Consider the following 20,347-nt stretch of genomic DNA (forward strand, 5'->3'; position numbering starts at 1 on the left):
TGTAAAGCAAAACTGTAGTTAAGAGATAAAGACTGACCAGGCGGAGGTGGCGCACGCCTTCAATCCCAGCACTTAGGAGGCAGAGGCAGGCTATGTGAGTCAGAGGTCAATCTGGTCTACAAAGCAAGTTCCAGGACAGACTCCAAAGCTGCACAGAAAAACATATGTCTCAAAAAGCCAAAAAGGAAGAAAAGAGAGAGACCGAACTGAAGAACAGCAAGACTAAAAGGAAGCTGCTGCAAATATAAACATAAGCAATTTAAAATATATAAAAATGTGTAGAATTTTTAAAAGGTGATTTTTACTGAGCAGACCTTATAGAGATCAGCATGGAGATTTTAACTAAAACAGAACTCTGCTGTGCCATTCCCTGGGTATTCCTGAAAGATCTACTTCAGCTTCCATATGTATTGCTGTGCTATTCACAGCAGTCAGAAGATGGATCTAGCCTAGGTGTTCATCAACAGACAAATGGATTTTTTAAAGTGAAGTGTATATACACAATAAAATTTTATATAGGTGTAAATTAAAATGAAATTATGACATTTTCATGATAGATAGAATTGGAAACTACTATGGTAAGTGAAATAAGCCAGACTCAAAAAAAACACTGCAAATTTTCTCTCATAGTTAGAACCTAGATTAATATTGTACGTGCGTGTATGTGTGTGTTAATACAACTAGAAAGATGATCGTGAGAGGTGAAGGCGAGATCTAACGAAGGGGAGAAAGAGCAATGAAAATACACATGACATTAAGAAGAAAAGAGGATTATCTGGAAGAAGGGAACCAGCTGAGGAGACAGGGGACAGGGGAAAAGAGCCATGGAGGAAGGGAGCAAATGAGAATAAAATATGACATATATGGAATGCTGGAATGAAATGCACTACTTTATATGTTAACTTAAAAACTCTCAAGCATAGATTTAAAGGCTTAAAGTCTCTGGATACCAGGGAAGGAGCTATCATTTACTAGGCTTTACGTTAGGCAACTTACATACATTGGTGCTTAATTGTCCGTCTACCCCCCCACCCCGCCCTCTATTTTCCACCTTAAGAAACTAAGAACCAGGAACTTCCAGAAATATCCCAAAGGTACATACCAGACCGTGTCAGAACCTCTGTTCTACCTATAAAGCACACTGCCTTCTGCAACTATTTTCACACTCAAACATTTGCTCAACTGGTCTTCCAACACAGATATTAGAGAGAACTGGATTCTAAGTCATAGTTAATAGAACAGTTGTTGATACATAATTCCTAAAAACATGGCTTATCATCTTCCAAATGAAACAGTGATCTAAAAGTGTGTCTGTCTGTAGGGAGAGAGCCATTAACTTTCCTCTTTTTCATTTCTGAATCACAATCCATTCCAGTAATTTGTGATCAGGGAACACAGTCATCTGTTGGTATCTGTGGAGGTAATGGTTCCAAGACCCTACAGAGATACTAAATCTACAATGTATAAGTCTCTTATATTAAACTGAGCAGTATTTGCATACAGACTGCATATTCACCTGTACACTTCATCATGTCTAGGTCATTACACAATATCTAATGCAATATAATTTACCATATAAATAGTTACTACACTGTATAGTTTGGGGAAATGACAGGGGAAAAGTTCATCTATGTTTAGTATAGATTCAGCTTTTCCCCTGAGTATATTTGATATGTGCTTGGTTAAACCTGTGAACGCAAAAGCCACAGATATGGAAGGCTGACTGAAGATGAAAAACCATGAGAAAAATAACCTCTGAAAAATGTCATTCAAAACTACTTGACAATAATATACTTGCACCTTTTTACTCTGAAATCTTTTCACTATCTGTGTCTACACAAGTAATGTGAAACTTAACATGATCCTATACTTCAATCATGTCTTCTCAAGTACAATGAATACCCTTAAGGCAGAGGCTGCCATCTTCACTTTTTTTAAAGCGCTTGCCAACTCATTAACAAGGATGAAGACCAGACACTCAAAACTTGCAATTAAATTTCTTATGTGTATGCACATATAATGCAATGCACTTGAATGTGTGTACACACACATTCACACACCCACAAACCAATCTCAGGTGTCATTTTTGGGTCTCCCGATCATTAGGCTAGATTGGCTAGCCACTGGACCTTAGGGATCTTCCTGCTTCTGCCGCAGCACTGAACTTACACATGTACACTACTCTTAGGTGCTGAGGATTGAATTCAGGTCTTCATGCTTGCACACCAACTGAGCCATCTTCCTTCACAGCCGTGTTTTTTAAAGAACATGTATCCACTTTATCTCTGTGAGTGTTCATCTTTTATCAAGAAAATGCTTTCATTTATAACTTTCAAGTATAACTTCAGACTTTCAGATTGCTTTGCAAGTTATGGCAAATCTCAACTAGAAAAGATTTTTCTACACAGACAAATGACTGTAACCCAAGGAAATTGATCAGTTACGGATCTTTAGGATTCAAGGAAATTCTTCCTCACCATCACTGGACGCAATGCCACTTTCTTTTCCTAAAAACACTTGCTTTTAAAAACAGTAAATTTTACTGTTTTAAATTTTACTCCTCTCGGGCTGGAGAGATGGCTCAGAGGTTAAGAGCACTGCCTGCTCTTCCAGAGGTCCTGAGTTCAATTCCCAGCAACTGCATGGTGGCTCACAACCATCTGTAATGAGATCTGGTGCCCTCTTCTGGCCTGCAAGTATACATGCAAGCAGAACACTGTATATGTAATAAATCTTTAAAAAAAAATTTTACTCCTCTCTCTACAGAGAAGAGTAGCTCATGAGATCATTGAAAACTAGGGCTGGAGAGACGGCTCAGCGGTTAAAAGCATCGGCTGTTCATCCAGAGGTCCTGAGTTCAAATCCTATCAACCACATGGTGGCTCATAGCCATCAATAGTTGGATTTAATGCCCTCTTCTGATATGCAGGCATAAATGCAGATAGAGCACTCATATACATTTAAAAAAAGATTACTGAAAACTAATTTTGTCCATAACTTGTGACGTGTTTTTACATCTATTTCCTGGAAATATTTTCATCATTATTCTTTCATATTTATCAGTATTCACTGAGGTGGTAAAACTTTAAAAAGTACTTTCCTTCCTCAGTTAAAAACACTCTGGTTATAATTTTACAAACACAGCAGATAGGTAACATACCTGCATAAGGAGCCAACATATTAACCACTTCTATTCGGTCAATGTAGATCATGACCCCACCACTAAAAACAAATGAACAAACAAAAACAGAAAAAGTGTGAGCCAGAGCCACAATAAAAGCAACAAAATACAAATAAGTTATAGACAGACCTAGGGAGAACTTGATAATCTAATTTAAAACCTAGGAAGAACTTGATATATTCACTTAAAACATAAGGGAGCTTGGTCCCTTTTAAAATGTATCTGTCCCTCTACAGATGTCAAAGTTATCTTTTTAAGCTTGAAAGTCATTTAAACTATGCATTTAAAAAAAAGCCTTGTACTTCACATTCCTCACTACAATTTAACGTGGGAAGTTTATTTTAGTGATACCCCCAAGCCTCATTTCCTTTCTTGCCCTCAACCTTTTTAGAACAACAATTCTTAGAGGCCTTTAGATCAAAAGCATTACTCAGGTCTTCACTCGAAACATAAATTCTATTAAAGAACTACTGACTCAGAAACTCTCATTTAGAGGACATTTAACATTATAAAAACAAGTGGAATAATTTTAAGTAATCTTTTATTGAGCATCAATTCAGGGACAAGTTCTGGGCCACACACACAAATTTAAATTCTTACAATAACTGTAACATCGATCTTACTCCCTGACTTTAGGGAACTAAGCTTAGAGAAGCTAATCAAGGTGTTAGCAGAGGGCAAGGACTATGTGAACTCTATACTTTCTGCTTCATTTTCCTGCCAATTAAAATAGTAACACAGGTGTGGTAAAGCTAAAATACAGTTGTCTGCCTGTCTAAAACACCAATCTTTTCATTAACACCCTAAGATGGAATGCTCCCATTTGCAGCTTCATCCAAGTAACTCACAGCACAGAAATCTCTGTTGCTGTCATGACTACTTGGAAGTATCTTAGCAGGCATGTTGACATAGAAAGAAAGTAAGCCAGGCAGTGGTGGTGTACGCCTTTAATCTCAGCACTCGGGAGGCAGAGGCAGGTAGATTTCTCTGAGTTCAAAGCCAACCTGGTCTACAAGAGCTAGTTCCAGGACAGCTAGGGCTGTTACACAGAGAAACCCTGTCTCAAAAAACCAAAATAAATAAATAAATAAAAAGAAAGTAAGTAAAGGGCGGTCAGTCACAAAGGAGGAAACTTACCTTGTTCCACAAGGCACATTTTTTACTTCATCTGTTTGTAGTGTCGTCTGGGAAGGAAAAAGTAGCTCATTAAAACTTGCACACCTTTAATCCCAGCACTTGGGAGGCAGAGGTAGGCATATCTTGTGAGTTTGAGGCCAGCCTGGTCTACAGAGCAAGTTCCAGGACAGTCATGGCTGTTACACAGAGAAAAATAACAACAACAAAAAAGACAACATCATCAACAACAATAACAACAAAATAGTGCTGATCTGGCCAAGCATAGTGCTGCACACCTTTAATCCCAGGACTCTGGAGAAAGAGGCAGTTGGATCTCTGTGAATTTAAGGCCACCTTAGTCTACACAGTAAGCTCCAAGAGAGACCCTGTCTTAAAAACCAAAACAAACAAACAAACAAACATACCTGCTGATCCCAGAGAGGACTCTTTGGAGATCTGCTGCTAGTAAGTACAAGAGAGTCCTGCCATGAATTCAGCCTCCAAAGATCAGCTATCAAGTTAGCTGTTTCTTTCTATATCTACAAAGACTTGAGTACTACATGTTTTATGAGGAAGGTTGGACTCAAAATGCACTAAGAAATATTCAATGTCTTATCAACTAGTAGGCAGAAAATTTTTCCTTAAGTGTCTTATTGCCTAGACCTGGCTTGACATGGCAAATTGCACAGCTCACTCACAAGTGACACTCTAAGGTCTGTGTTCTGAACTTGGATTCCTCACTATTACTCTTTACACTGATGATGAGTAACTATTTTCACACACAATAACTTGATGAACCAAAGCTGCCCTTGAACTCAGCAGCAAAGCTATAGTCAGTGCTTTCATTCAGGACCTACTGTTCTCTCACGTGTTCTGTTCAGCTTGCCTTTTAATGTAAGTGCCAACACCAATAATGCTTCCTCCTTAGTGAACCAATAATCTGGTTCTTAATTACTTTGCCACATCACACCTACCTTTGTATCAGAATGACCTCTTACTGTGTATGCTAAAATTTCAAATAGGTCAGCTGTATATTCTGGACACAGTACACCTTATTAAGCACACAAAATATGCTAATTTATGGAATATGGCCCTTGTTACCTAATAGTCACAATTTAGCATAGGAAATAAAATTATATAAAAAACTATCAACAGGTACAAAAATAACAGTATAATTTGAGCTCTTAGGTACTGTTACAAGGAATGAAATACTAGTCTTAAAAGTTCTTGAGAGAGAGAGAGAGCTCAGCAGTTAAAATTATTTAACACTCTTTCAAAGGACATAGGTTTGGTTTCTAGAACCCACATAGGGTGGCTCACAACTGCCTGTAACTCTCATCCCAGAGCATTCAACACCTCTTCTGGTCTCTGCAGACAACATAGCATGTGGTGCACAGACAAGTAGATGTACACAAATACACATAAATTAAAAATAAAAAATTTAAAAGATCTCTGAAAGTATTAATAGAAAAATCTAGTCAGGTGGTAGTGGCACATACCTTTAATCCCAGCACTCAAGAGGCAGAGGCAGAGGCAGGTAGATATCTGAAACCTGATCTACAAAGCAAGTTCCAGGACGGCCAGGGCTACACAAAGAGACCCTGTCTCAAAAAACAAAAACAGCCGGATGGTGGTGGCACATGCCTTTAATCCCAGCTCTCGGGAGGCAGAGGCAGGCTGATCTCTGAGTTCGCGGCCAGCCTGGTCTACAAGAGCTAGTTCCAGGACAGGTTCCAAAGCTACAGAGAAATCCTGTCTCAAAAATCCATAAAAAGAAAAACAAACAAATGAACAAGACAGATATAGAAGTGGAGAAATAAGAACTTAAGAGGGGTATCTTACATTCAATACATACTAAGGAAGACAGAAGTACAAACCCAAATCAGGCTGGTCTGCCTGAAGGAGAAGGCAATACTCAGATGAGTGGTAAATTCCAGGAAAAGAACACATGGATATTAGGCCGAAGGCCTTGAATATTTGGTAAACAGCTTAGGTGCTCTTTATATATAATCATATATATATATATATATATATATATATATATATATATATATATATATATATATATATAATAAAATGAACCTTTAAAAAAATTGTCAGCATTGCAAGTGGCCATGCAAACCTATAACCCCAGCTGTGTGGTGGCTGAGGTGGGAGGGGTGCAAGTTTCACACTACCTTGGACACTAGCAAGACTTCTAATCTGGGGAAAGAAAACAAAAAAGATACAGGCTCGGTGGTGGAGACTTGCCTAGAATGCTCAAGCCTCTGGGCTTAAGCCCTAGGGTTGACCTCTTAGCACTGGAGGGGAAAAAGGTGTTTTCCTTAATTCCTTTGATTATGTTATACAATTGTTATTCAGCTTTCTGAGAGGCAAGAAAACCAGGAAGCTAAAGAAGTAACTTGTCTAGGGTAAGTTAGTAAGGCCGTGAAAACTGAAAGATGTCAATCTGGAGAAATAATAAAAGAAAGATGTCATCACTGGTTGAATATACAATTCCAGCAGGGAAAGTATAAAATAGTTGAAAAACTAGTATGATGGTAATAGTAGAGATAATTCTAGACAAAGTGAGGGGAAAAGGTTGATAAATGAGTTCAGTATATTTTATTTCTTTCAAAGCATTAAACTAAGGCAATTTTCACTATCTGTACCAACTTTCAAAACAAGAAAAACTAGGAGCTAACAACTTTTCAGTTAATATCCTAGCCTATGCACTTCTATACACATAATTATTTTTCTAATAGGAAAGAAATATTACGGTGGCACACATGTGCAATCATATCCCTCAGGAAACTGGAAGAAAGTCTGGCGTTAGTGTAGGTAGCGAGTTCTAGGACAGCCTTGGCTACATAGTCCATGTCACCAAAGAACAGAAGAGGGGAAAGTGAATGTTTACTTTATAAAGTAAATAAAGGCTGAGTATTTTATATAATTTCTCTAAGCACTGCTTTGTCTCCATACCTTATACATGGGATTTCACTTTCTTGCATATTAGTCCTTTCAATTATTAATTCTGTTAAACCATTTGTTTAAATACAACTGCATCTTCTAATATGTTCCCAATTCCCAAAACACATATTTATAACTCTTCTTAAGAAAAGTTTCAGCTTCTTAAGGGGCTGGAGAGATGGTTCAGCAGTTAAAAACACTGGCTACTCTTCCAGAGGACTGGAGTTCAATTCCCAGTACCCACATGGCAGCTCATACCTATCTGTAACTTCAGTTCCGGGGCTTCTGACACCCTCATACAGATATACATGTAATTGAAACACCAATACACAGTATATTTGCTATGTACATATAATTTAAAAATCTATTTACTATTATTGTTAATATATACTTTATATTATTGCTGCACCATACTTAACAGTGAGTTTCAGGAAGGCAGAGAGAGATTTATCTGGCGTTGAACAAGACCTAAAAAGACCTCAATCTCTGAGTCTGATGATGCTCTTGCTAACATCAAGACTGTTAAGATAAACTAAAATCAATCAGAAGAGATGGAGAAGGACACTTTATATTCTTAACAGGAACAATTCATCAAGATGAAGTCTCAATCCTGAATATCCATGCCCCTGATACAAGAGCATTCACATATGTAAAAGAAACATTACTAAAACTTAAATCGCACATCAAACCTCACACACTAATAGTAGATTTCAACACTCCTCTCTCGCCAATGGACAGGTCAACCAGACAGAAACTTAACAGAGAAATAAGAGAACTAACAGATGTACTGAATCATATGGACTTAACAGACATCTATAGAACATTCTACCCAAATAAAAAAGAATATACCTTCTTCTCAACACCTCATGGACCCTTCTCTAAAATTGATCACATACTTGGTAACAAAGCAAAGATCCACAGATACAAAAAAATTGGAGTAACCCACTGTGTCTTATCAGATCACCACGGAGTAAAGTTAGAATTCAACAACAATACTACTCCCAGAAAGCCTACAAACTTAGAAACTGAACAGTCAACTACTGAACCACCCCTGGGTCAAGGAAGAAATAAAGAAAGAAATTAAAGACTTCCTAGAATTCAATAAAAATGAAGGTACAGCATATCCAAACCTATGGGACACTATGAAAGCAGTGCTAAGAGGAAAGTTCATAGCACTAAGTGCCCACATAAAGAAAATGGAGAAAGCTCACATTAGCAATCTAATAGCACACCTGAAAGCTCTAGAAAAAAAGAAGCAGACTCACCCAGGAGGAGTAGAAGACAGGAAATAATCAAATTGAGGGCTGAAATCAACAAAATAGAAACACAGAAAACCATACAAAGAATAAATGAAACAAAGAGCTGGTTCTTTGAGAAAATCAGTAAGATTGACAAACCCTTATCCAAACTAATAAAAAGGCAGAGAGTGCGCATCCAGACTAACAAGCTCAGGAAAGGGGGACAGAACAACGGACACTGAGGAAATTCAGAGGATTCACTAGGTCCTACTACAAAGCCTGTACTCCACAAAATTGAAAAATGTAAAAGAAATGGACAATTTTATAGATAGATAGCATATACCAAAATTAAATCAAGACCGGGTGAGCAATTTAAATAGACCTATAAGCTGCGAGGAGATAGTAGCCATCATCAAAAACCTCCCAGCCAAAAAAAAAGCCCAGGGCCGACTGGCTTTAGTACAGAATTCTACCAGAACTTTCAAGAAGAGCTAATACCTATACTCCTCAAAACGTTCTACATAATAGAAACAGAAGGGTCATTGCCAAACTCTTTTTATGAGGCTACAGTTACCCTGACACCAAAACCGCACAAAGACTCAACCAAAAGAGAATTACAGACCAATCTCACTCATGAACATGGATGCCAAAATTCTCAATAAAATACTGGCAAACTGAATCCAAGAACACATAAAAAAATCATCCATCATGATCAAGTAGGCTTCATCCCAGAGATGCAAGGTTAGTTCAACACACAAAAATCTATCAATGTAATCCATCATATAAATAAACTGAAAGAAAAAAACCACATGATCATCCCATTAGATGCTGAAAAAGGATTTGACAAAATTCAACACCCCTTTATGATAAAGGTCTTAGAGAGATTAGGGATACAAGGATCATATATAAATATAATCAAAGCAATATACAGCAAGCCGACAGCTAACATCAAATTAAATGGAGAGAAACTCAAAGCAATTCCACTAAAATCAAGAACAAGACAAGGCTTTCCATATCTCTTCAACATGGTTCTTGAAGTTTTAGCAATAGCAATAAGACAACATGAGATCAAGGAGATTCAAATTGGAAAGGAAGAAGTCAAACTTTCATTATTTGCAGATGATATGATAGTTTACATAAGTGACCCCCAAAACTCTACCAGAGAGCTCCTACAACTGATAAATACCTTCAGTGATGTGGCAGGATACAAGATCAACTCAAAAAAACTTAGTAGCCCTCCTTTTCACAAAGGATAAAGAAGCTGAGAGGGAAATCAGAGAAACATCATCTTTCATAAAAGCCACAAATAACATAAAATATCTTGGAGTAACACTAACCAAGGAAGTGAAAGACAAGAATTTTAAGTCTTTGAAGAAAGAAATTGAAGAAGATACCAAAAAATGGAAAGATCTCCCATGCTCTTGGATAGAAAGGATCAACATAGTAAAAATGGAAATCCTACCAAAAGCAATCTATAGATTCAATGCAATCCCCATCAAAATCCCAACACAATTCTTCATAGACCTTGAAAGAACAATAATCAACTTCATATGGAAAAACAAAAAACCCAAGATAGCAAAAACAATCCTGTATAATAAAGGAACTGCCGGAGGCATTGCCATCCCTGACATCAAGCTCTATTACAGAACTACAGTAATGAAAATAGCTTGGTATTGGCATAAAAAGAGAGACGTTGACCAACTGAATCGAAGACTCAGATATTAATTCACACACCTATGAACAACTGATTTTTGACAAAGAAGCTAAAATTATACAATGGAAAAAAGAAAGCATTTTCAACAAATAACTGGATGTCAACCTGTAGAAGAATGAAAATGGATCTGCATCTATCGCCATGTACCAAACTCAAGTCCAAATGGATTAAAGACCTCAATATAAATCCAACCACACTGAACCTGATAGAGGAGAAAGTGGGAAGTAGCCTTCAATGCACAGGCAGAGGAGACCACTTCCTAAATATAACCCCAGTAGCACAGACAATAAGAGCAACAATAAATAAATGGGATCTCCTGAAACTGAGACACTTCTGTAAAGCAAAGGACACAATCAATAAGACAAAAAGGCAGCCTACTGAATGGGAAAAAGTCATCACCAACCCCACATCAGACAAAGGACTGATTTCCAAAATATATAAAGAACTCAAGAAATTAGACATTAAAATTCTAAATAACCCAATTTAAAAAAATGGTGTACTGAACTAAACAGAGAATTCTCAACAGAAGAATTTCAAATGGCCAAAAGATAATTACGGACATTTTCAACTTCCTTAGCTATCAGGGAAATGCAAATCAAAACAACTCTGAGATATGATCTTATACCTGTCAGAATGGCTAAGATCAAAAACACTAGAGATAGCATATGCTGGAGAGGATGTGGAGTAAGGGGAACACTCATCCATTGCTGGTGGAAATGCAAACTTGTGCAACCACTTTGGAAATCAGTGTGGTGGTTTCTCAGAAAACTGGGAATCAACCTATCTCAGGATCCAGCAATACCACTCTTGGGAATATATATACCCAAAAGATGCCCAATCATACTACAAAGACATTTGTTCAACTATGTTCAAAGTAGCATTATTTGTAATAGCCAGAACCTGGAAACAACCTAGATGCCCCTCAACTGAAGAATGAATAAAGAAAATGTGGCACATTTACACATTAGAGTACTAGTCAGCGGTAAAAAAAACAGTGACATCTTGAATTTTGCATGCAAATGGATAGAATGAGAAAACACTATCCTAAGTGAGGTAACCCAGACCTCACTCATATGGTGAATGAATATGGTATGTACTCACTCATAAGTGGATACTAGCTATAAACAAAGGACATGGAGCTTATAGTTCATGATCCTAGAGAAGCTAAGTAATAAGGTGAACCCAAAGAAAAACATATAAACCCACCTGGAAATTGGAAACAGACAAGATCGTCAGACAAAATTTGGGAGCATGGGGGTAGGGAGTAAAAGGAAGGGGAGAAGGGGAGGGTTGAGAATTTGAGGGAATGGGATAGTCGAGATGGAGGAAGGACAGATATGAGAGCAAGCAAAGAGATATCTTGATTTAGGGAGCCATTATGGGGTTAGCATGAAACCTGGCTCTAGAAAAATGCCCAGGTATCCACAAGGATGTCCCAGCTAAGACCCTAAGCAATAGAGGAGAGGTTGCCTGAACTGGCCTTGCCCTGTAGTCAGACTGATGATTATCTTAAAAATCACCATAGAACCTTGATCCAACAGCAGATGGAAACAGAGGCAGAGACCCACACTGGAGCACTGGACTGAGCTCCCAACGTCCAGTTGAAGAGCGGAAGAAGTGAGAATATGAGCAAGGAAGTCAAGACCAGGAGGGGTTCATCCACTGGGACAGTTTTCCTGAGCTAATGGTAGCTCACCAACTCCAACTGGACTGGGAGTGAACGAGCATGGGAACAAACTAGTCCCTCTGAATGTGGTTGACAGCTGGGGCAGACTGAAGGGCCACTGATAGTGACACTGGGATTTGTCTCCACTGCATGTACTGGCTTCTTGGGTCCTATCCTATTTGGATGTATACCTTGCTCAACCTAGATGTAGTAGGGAGGTCTTGAACTTTCCACAGGGCGGGGTGCATTGCCCTCTCTTAGGATTGGAAGGGGTGGAGTGGGAGGGTGTGTAAAAGAAGTGGGAGGGGAGTGGGAGGATGGGAGGGAGTGGGAATTTGGATTGGTATTTTTTATAGTAATAATAAAAAATAGAAATAAAAAATAATTTAAAAAAGACTGTTAAAAGTTGCTAGTGAGCTAACATCAGGCGAGGAAAGAAACTGGGAGAAGTCTTAAAAAAGGCTGCAAGATTAGGGCAGGCCAGAAAACTGGAAGAGATTGTGAACAAAGGATGACAACATTAGCCAATGCATGAAGAGCAAAAGGTGCAGCAGGAATTAGGCAACACTAGTCGCTGATACATCCGCGGACACAAACAATATAAACACTCTCTTCTTAGAGGTCTCATAACAACCTAAAACATTTCCCGTTTTTCTTTTTTTAAAGCTATATCAATTCATTCTATCACAGTGCTATTTAGTATGTAAACTGTATGGCTACACATATAATATGGTTTAAAATTTAAAAAAAAAAAAACTTAAAAGTCTGACTAAAATATGAAAAGCCCATCTGGAAACCTTTGTGACTAGGGAGAGAGCACCATGTCCTCCAGGTTTCTCTGTAATAGCAGAGCTCTTCCCTAACCCAGAAAGTCACAGAAAGAACCTGGGAGAGTCTGAGATTCACAATCACTCTCCCACTTAGCAGAAAGCTGAAAATTTAAGTGATAATGTTAGTAACATTGACTTTCCCTGTTTCCTGAAAGATCTGCAGCTGATGGTAGATAAAACTGACAAAGATTTATTGAGTTTGCAAAATTAGCTAGAGCCCAATTCTATTTTGCCATCTTGTTATATAAACTACATTTATTAAGGATGTCCTATAGCCAAGATACTTTATGCAAGAACCAGATACTTATTTCAAATAGTCTGAAATGCTGTCAAAGTACCACATTCACTTAGGTTCCTCATAAATTTGTGTTTAATGCACTAGGCAAAACTGAGTTTTTATATACAAAAGCTGTTTATAAAAATTCATTCCTCCATGTTAACAGTAGTCTAGGAGCCTGCCTCTCTGGAAACCAGTCTTAAACCAAGTAATCACTGATTTGTATTTCTAATTATGTTTTGAATTCTTACTTTTATTTTGACTGAAGTAACAGAAAAGCTGCTAATACCATTATACAGACAGCAGAAGTCAGTCTTGACAAGCTGCCTAGTCCACACTTTCATTTCAAGGCAAGTGGTTTGAAATCATCACTTGTGCTATGAGAGTTGTACTCTGAACTTTCATTCCATATTTAAGTAAATACCAACATTTGCTTAAGCAATAAGGAAACCCATCTCCACCCACAGTGTGGCAACTCCTGTCACACCTGTCTATCTGGAAGCCCTAGGAATCACTCACCTGCACAGATCTGAACGTAGTAATGAAAGGCAGCATGATGTGATAGCCTGGTCCACTGGGACTCGTTAGTAAAGCTCCTCCCCTGCATAAAGATAGTTTAGTTGACAAAACTGTAAATAAAAGAAATTCTCTTTCCAATTCCAAAATGCTGTAATAAACATTCGTTATTACTCAAGTTACTAATCTACTAGTCCCAAGAAAGAGTTACTCAACATGAACAATGCCCCTTAAAATATCCCCCACCCTTAGAAAGGTGAAAACGCATCAGCGTCAACTGCCAATGTTGCACCTTGTTTCGTAAGCTCCACCAACCACCTCTGAGTCTCTAGCACCGCTCTTGGGCTCAAAGATCCTCTCCGGTCTTTAGCTTCTGACAAATACTTATGGAAAAATTCTAATGACTCTCAATTAAGACACCTTAATTGCACATAACAGGAGGCCAAGTCAAAACAATACATTTAATCACCAAGTTTAAAAAAAGAGGAAAACATAAGCTTTCAAGGAAGAAGAAAATTTCTATAGTTAATGTTTTTTTTTATATATCATTAAAATCCTGGGAACAGAGTTTCTGTATAAAGGCAACAAAAACAGCAATGAAAAGATGAGTGGCAAGAGGGTTGAGAGTACAGGTGAGGAATACCTGGTTCGTCTAATGCTGGAATATGTGAACTATGAAAACACCCTTGGAAATTATGAAGAGCAGGGGTTTATGCACAAATATATCAAAAAATCCTATTTTACACAATGAACAGTAAATCCACACATTAATGAATATACAAACAGGTTTGAAAGTCACAGTTAAAAAGATGGACTGTTTCATGTTCCTCACTTATTTTGGGGGGAGTGGTATCTCGATATATTCTCTTTGTGGTTTTCCTGTCGGAAGGACAATGACAAACTGTACGGAAATGTGATCCAAGCTAGCATTTCTTATGCTAGAATTCCATCTGTTAGGACATACCACTAAAATTTTACTTTTTTAGGATTCGGAATGGATCCAAAAGTAAAAATCCCAGGGTTTTTTTTTTTGGGGGGGGGGGCCATGATGGAAATAACCAAAAATCTGCTTTTTTCTGAATAAAACACTATCACGACTTCTCCACAAACTGGCTTCTCTTATCAGTCTGTACCAAAAGGAGCTGGTGGTAATTTATACCAAAGAAAAGCTCTGCTAAATCAACTAGACGGGAATATGGTCCACACTCTTCCTTACCTTGACTTGGAAAAAGTGAGAAAGGAGATATTTGTCTCTTTAGGGACATAGCACTGTTATGGTTATTAAGACTTTGGGAGCCATAACCAGATCCTGAGAGGTTTTTAATGAAGAAGGGAGAAAAAAAAACTTAGCGAGATCCCGAAAAGCATCGACAGCAGACGAAACACCTATTCGTACTATTACGAGTTGGACTTAGTCATCTTGGTGGCAGGGACTATTCCCTTCCCTCCTCAGGAGTCCCCACCTCTGCCCAAAACGAACTTGGCACTAACCTGGCCGCCTCCTGAAAGGTGCCCGGCCAAAGGTTACTCCCAACAGCTGGAAGGAAAGCGCTTCCTAGGGGTGGAAGCACTCGCCTGCCGCCGCGGAGGGAGCAACTTGCTAGACCCTAGGGTGCCCTTCGGACCCGGTTTCTGCTCGGGAAGCTGCGCTGCCCGCACGGGGCGCTCACCTGTAGTACACGGCCAGGTGCCCCTCGTCGATCTTGTGGATGGAGGCGTAGAGGAGGACCACCACCAGCCCCACCGCCGCGGCCACCAGCACCCGGGCTTGAGTCATATTCATTCTCGTTCCTCCTGGGCAGGGCAAGGACAGGACCCTCAGTGCCCACCCTGGGAAGAGCCCGCGGACAGTAGCGGGCGGAGGCGGGAAGCCCCGCGCTCCGGCCCCACGCTCCCCTCGCCAACCCCCGCGCCGCGGCCCCGGCTCGGTGCACGTCGTGACACCCTTTCCCCGGCTCCCCTAGCAGAAGGCTCCGACTGGGGACCGCCCTGGCCCCGGGCACCAGGAGAACGGCGACCCCTCAGCCGCGCCTCACCGGTCAGTGACGCATCGCCCCCGCCCGCACGTGCAGCCGCCTCCCGGCCCCGCCAACTGCTGCCAACAGCCGGCCCCGCCCACCTTCCCGGCACTGCGGCTGCGCGGGGACGCAAGCGACGCAACCCCCGCCCGCCACTCGGGAGACGGAGAGCGGGCAGGACAAAATTGGCCTAGGCGTGCGTAGCGCGGCTCTTTTCTAGCCCCTAAGTTGCATGGGGGTCGACCCCTGGGAGAGGGCTTGTCCGGGCGCTCCAATGCGGAAGACTCAGCCCCTCACTGTAAAGGCTATCCCTTCATCCTTTTGTGGTCTGTACTTAGTCTAACTGGCAAGGTACCCACGTCCTTCAGGTACACATCCTGCACTAAGGAAACTACCAGACCAGTCTCAAGGAACGAGGGAGGGGTTTGAGTTCAGTGGAGAAGCTATTCCAACTGTGTTAATCATTCAAGCTTGGGCTGACTATTTTGTGCTAGAACGCTACACCAGAGTGCTTTCTGAAGCCACCCAGAAACAGGAACAGAATGATCTATGCTGAATGTGGGGGTCGGGATTGTCTTGTCAGGAGGCCAAAATGAACAGTGAGTGCCGGTGAGGTGGAGAGGAGTTGTATGGTAGGCTAGGCTAGAACCAGAATTAGGAAGTCTGGGAAGTGTTTTTCTGCTGATAGAAGACCTGGATGGCAAGGAGACTATTTTTATATGTATGGGTGTCTAGCCTGTACTCATGTCACCACGTGTGCCTAGTGCTCTCAGCAGTCAAAAGAGGGCATCAGATTCCCAGGAACTGCAGTTACAGACTGCTGTGACCTGCCACATGGGTGCTGGGAATTGAACCAGGGTCCTCTGGAAGATCAACGCGTGCTTGTTGTTGTTGTTGTCATCGAGACATGGTTTCTCTGTGTAGCTTTGGAGCCTGTCCTGGAACTCGCTCTGTAGACCAGGTTGGCCTCGAACTCACAGAGATCCACCTGCCTCTGCATCCCTGGTGCTGGGTTTAAAGGCGTGCGCCACCGCTCTTAACCTGAACCATCTATCCAGTTCCGTGAGACATTTTTCTCAATTCAGGTTTTAAAATTCCCACCACGTGGATCTGGTGAGATGGCTCAGTGGATAAGGGAGTTTGTGGACATGCTTGATGACTTCATTTCATCCCTCGATCCTACATAGAAGTGAAAAATGGAGAACTGACCCCATGAAGTTGTTCTCTGATCATAAAAATAACCTATTCTATCTTGATGATTTCAAAGTTTTATACCTAAACCACTTTTAATCACAACTTATATTACTATATATTATTATATATCTGTGAGTTCGAAGCCAGCCTGGTCTACAAAGCAAGATCCAAGACAGTCAGAGCTGTTACACAGAGAAACCCTGTCTTTAAAATATGTATATATTTAATCAGTTAAACAAGTAGTATTTTGTCAATTTTTTAAGATAAGCAGGTCACTAATGATCTCCCTAGATAGCGGCAGTGTTAAAAATAATTAACTTCACTAGTTTGTAATAAAATTCTTTCCATTCAGAGGTCACAAGATTTTCAGGTCTCACCCAATCAAATATGAACTTTATTAATTTTGAAGAGAACCATAACTTTTTGTTTCCTGTAAGGCATAACTTCTCCTACAATGCAAACATACTTTTACTTCCATTTTAAAGTTAAGACATAGGTTGGTTTAATTTAGCAATTTCCATAATCTAATGTCTCTTAGCAGCTATTGCTTTTTTTCTATATTAGCATTTAAAAAAATTCAAAGTCAACAAAGTACCATATAGGATCCAGACACCCTGTGCATTTTCCATCCTTATGTGATGTTTTTCTATTACTTTACTTTCTTTAAAATTTTACTTTATTATTTTTATAAACTATGTTTTCTATGACTGTCCATACCCAGTTTTTTTTACTGTTACCTATTTAGAGGTTTTTCCAGCCTGGACCTCTTTATTGCATACCCGTAGCCTTCTCTGACCAGGTAAGCCAAGCCTAAAACCCACCGTGGAGCTCTGTGCTGATGGCTGGCTCAGTCCCACTTAGGTCTATGAGAGCCTTTATGCCCATGTTACAAGCTAGGAGCAGCATTTACCTGCCCAAGCTTGAGGAATTTGCTGAACCCATACTGTTTCTTCTTAGCCTATGTAAGCCACAAGCACTGGGACACTAAGAAGTCGTGTCTGGTTTTTCTCTTCTTCTTCTTTCCTCTTTCTTCTTCTCCTTCTCAGTCGTGTCCATTTTTTCCTTTCTTCTTCTTCTTCCTTCCTTTTCCTTCTTCCTCCTCCTTCTTTTTCTTCAGATTTCCAGGCCCTATGTGGAAATATGTGCCTGGAGATTGGGCACCATATGTAATGAGTCTTTCTCTGCCCTGCCAGCCAGTTCCCAAATAATGACACGAGACTTATTTCTGATTATAAAAGCTTGGCCTTTAGCTTAGGCTTGTCTCATCTAGCTCTTATCATTTAAATTAATCCAACTTTTAATATATGCTCAGCCATGTGGCATTACCTCTCTTCCATCTTGCACCTACTGTTTTCTCTCCATGCTGGCTGGCGACTGCCTTTCTTCTTCCCGGAATTCTATCTTCAGAAGTCCTGCCTAAACTTTTCCTGCATAGCTATTGGCCATTCAGCTCTTTATTAAACCAATTAGAAGGCGCCTTGGCAAAGATATCTTCACAGTGTAAACAAATATTCTGCAATATGGTAGCAGGCACCTGTAACTGCAGCAGTGGGCAGGCAACGACAAGATCCCTGTGGCTCACAGCCCACTCTACCTGGTTTAATTGATAATCTCCAGGCCAATGACAGACTCTCTACAACTGGGGCAGTGTTCCTGAAGATCACAACTCTGGCTTCCACACACATACGCATGTTCTTATCCTAGCACATTATCTTTTTACAGTTCCTCAGTCTGTATTAGCCTGTGGTACTATAGTCTGCTTTTAGAAATGAGATTCAAAAAACAATTTTAAAATCATTTAATACGCAAAGTGAAAAACTAGGATATAAAAGCATTTCACATTTTTAAACAAAATAACACCTTCTAAATTATTTAACAGAAGGCAGAAATCCACAATCTTTTATCTGAAACCCCTAAGTCTAGATGTTTCAGGATTATGAAATTTTCAGATTTTAGAAAGGTAATTCAGTGCATATACCATACTACATTAACCCTCAAAAGAGTTTGTGGCAGCACCCCCAGTAATCAAACACATTAATATTTATGTAGTAAAATAAATGAACATTCACACAAAATGGGATAAACAGATTCAGTGTCAAGTCAGAATAGATCCAGAAGCAAATGAATTTTGTTACCAAGCTTAGGAAAACCTTGTTGTCAGAACTTCTTGGATTTTAAGAGTATAAGTACAAATAAAGGAATGCAAACCTTTCAAAACTTATATGACAAAACACAAAAGATTGTTTAAACAAGTGACCCATTTTTACAAATGCAAAAACATACAACCTTCAAATACATTATAAATTAACAGGCATCTCTTTCATATTATTAAATGTACACCTTAAATACATATACATACAGAACACAATACAATTCATTACGGTCAGTTGATATCAAAGGCACACATGTACAATCCCTTATTAAGAAGAGGACACTATTACATGTGTGGTTAGAGATGGAATTCATCTAACTCCCTTATGAAGCCAGGTTGAACACTTCTTAAGAGCAACACAAGGAGACAGGCTAGTCTCCAGGAAACAATCTTACTTGTGGGCAGTCTCTTCCACAGAAACATGGGTAGGCAACTTTTACTTAAAATGAACACTGGACTTGTCAGTCGTGGTACAGGCCTTTAATCTCAGTGCTCAAGAGACAGAAGCAGGAGGATCTCTGTGAGTTCGAAGCCAGCCTGGTCTACAAAGCAAGATCCAGGACAGTCAGAGCTGTTACACAGAGAAACCCTGTCTTTAAAATATGTATATATTTAATCAGTTAAACAAGTAGTATTTTGTCAATTTTTTTTCTTTTTTTTGGTTTTTCGAGACAGGGTTTCTCTGCAGCTTTTTTAGAGCCTGTCCTGGAACTAGCTCTTGTAGACCACCAGGCTGGCCTCGAACTCACAGAGATCCGCCTGCCTCTGCCTCCCGAGTGCTGGGATTAAAGGCGTGCGCCACCACCGCTCGGCTTATTTTGTCAATTTTTTAAGATAAGCAGGTCACTAATGATCTCCCTAGATAGTGGCAGTGTTAAAAATAATTAACTTCACTAGTTTGTAATAAAATTCTGTCTGTTCAGAGGTCACAATCATTATAAAAGAATCAAGATACTGTGCTTGTAAAGTCATTCATAGTTTCCTCTGCTGACTGGTGTGTGAAGAACGGCTTCAGGGGGCAAAGGTGAATGTCGAACATGCGCAGAAACAACTGTCATAGGCTTGAGGACAGTGAACAAATAGCAAGTCATTCTGGTAACCAACTCCAATCATGACTCTAAAAACAGGCATGAAAATAACAATTAGAAGCTGTCTGGATGCAAAGTTCACTTTTTAAAGTTGTTTTTATATTATGACATTTTTAGAATCAAAATTTGAAAAGTTAAGAATTATAAAAGCCACAGTAATCTCAAAAATATTTTAAAGTTCTCAAAAATTTGAGTAAACTATTTATTCGTAAGTAGAAAGAGTTGGCATCAAGACTCAATATAGTGGTGAATTTGCTAAAATTTTAGAGTAGCTTTTCCCGGTCTTAGCAAAAATAGTTCATAGCAATTACATCTTGATACAACCATTTTTATTAAGTATTAGCATAACTGATCTTATATGCATCAAATACTAAAATTATGAGTATATCCATTCCACTCAGTAGTCAC

At 39.5% G+C, this 20,347-nt stretch overlaps 2 protein-coding genes across 3 annotated transcripts in view; both read right to left on the reverse strand.

Annotated features, from left to right (window-relative positions):
- The window catches only part of Erlin1 (ER lipid raft associated 1), a 42,346-nt gene extending 26,746 nt beyond the window's left edge, over positions 1-15,600 (reverse strand). Inside the window, exons 1-5 of the mRNA XM_038321716.2 lie at positions 15,524-15,600; positions 15,158-15,281; positions 13,491-13,572; positions 4,319-4,365; positions 3,161-3,222 (exon numbers count right to left, since the gene is read on the reverse strand). Of these exons, the coding sequence (XP_038177644.1) occupies positions 3,161-3,222; positions 4,319-4,365; positions 13,491-13,572; positions 15,158-15,270 (304 nt within the window). The 5' untranslated portion in view covers positions 15,271-15,281; positions 15,524-15,600. The remainder of the gene's footprint in view (positions 1-3,160; positions 3,223-4,318; positions 4,366-13,490; positions 13,573-15,157; positions 15,282-15,523) is intronic.
- A 3,958-nt stretch (positions 15,601-19,558) lies between these two features.
- Chuk (component of inhibitor of nuclear factor kappa B kinase complex) overlaps positions 19,559-20,347 on the reverse strand; it is a 37,645-nt gene continuing 36,856 nt past the window's right edge. For both annotated transcript variants that reach the window (XM_038332913.2, XM_038332906.1), the window contains exon 21: positions 19,559-19,968. Coding sequence is in view for 1 of the 2 variants with exons in the window: in XM_038332906.1 (XP_038188834.1) it covers positions 19,939-19,968 (30 nt within the window). In the remaining variant the exon portion in view is untranslated. The remainder of the gene's footprint in view (positions 19,969-20,347) is intronic.

This window comes from Arvicola amphibius, chromosome 1 (genome assembly GCF_903992535.2).
Source record: "Arvicola amphibius chromosome 1, mArvAmp1.2, whole genome shotgun sequence".
Lineage (NCBI taxonomy): Eukaryota > Metazoa > Chordata > Mammalia > Rodentia > Cricetidae > Arvicola > Arvicola amphibius.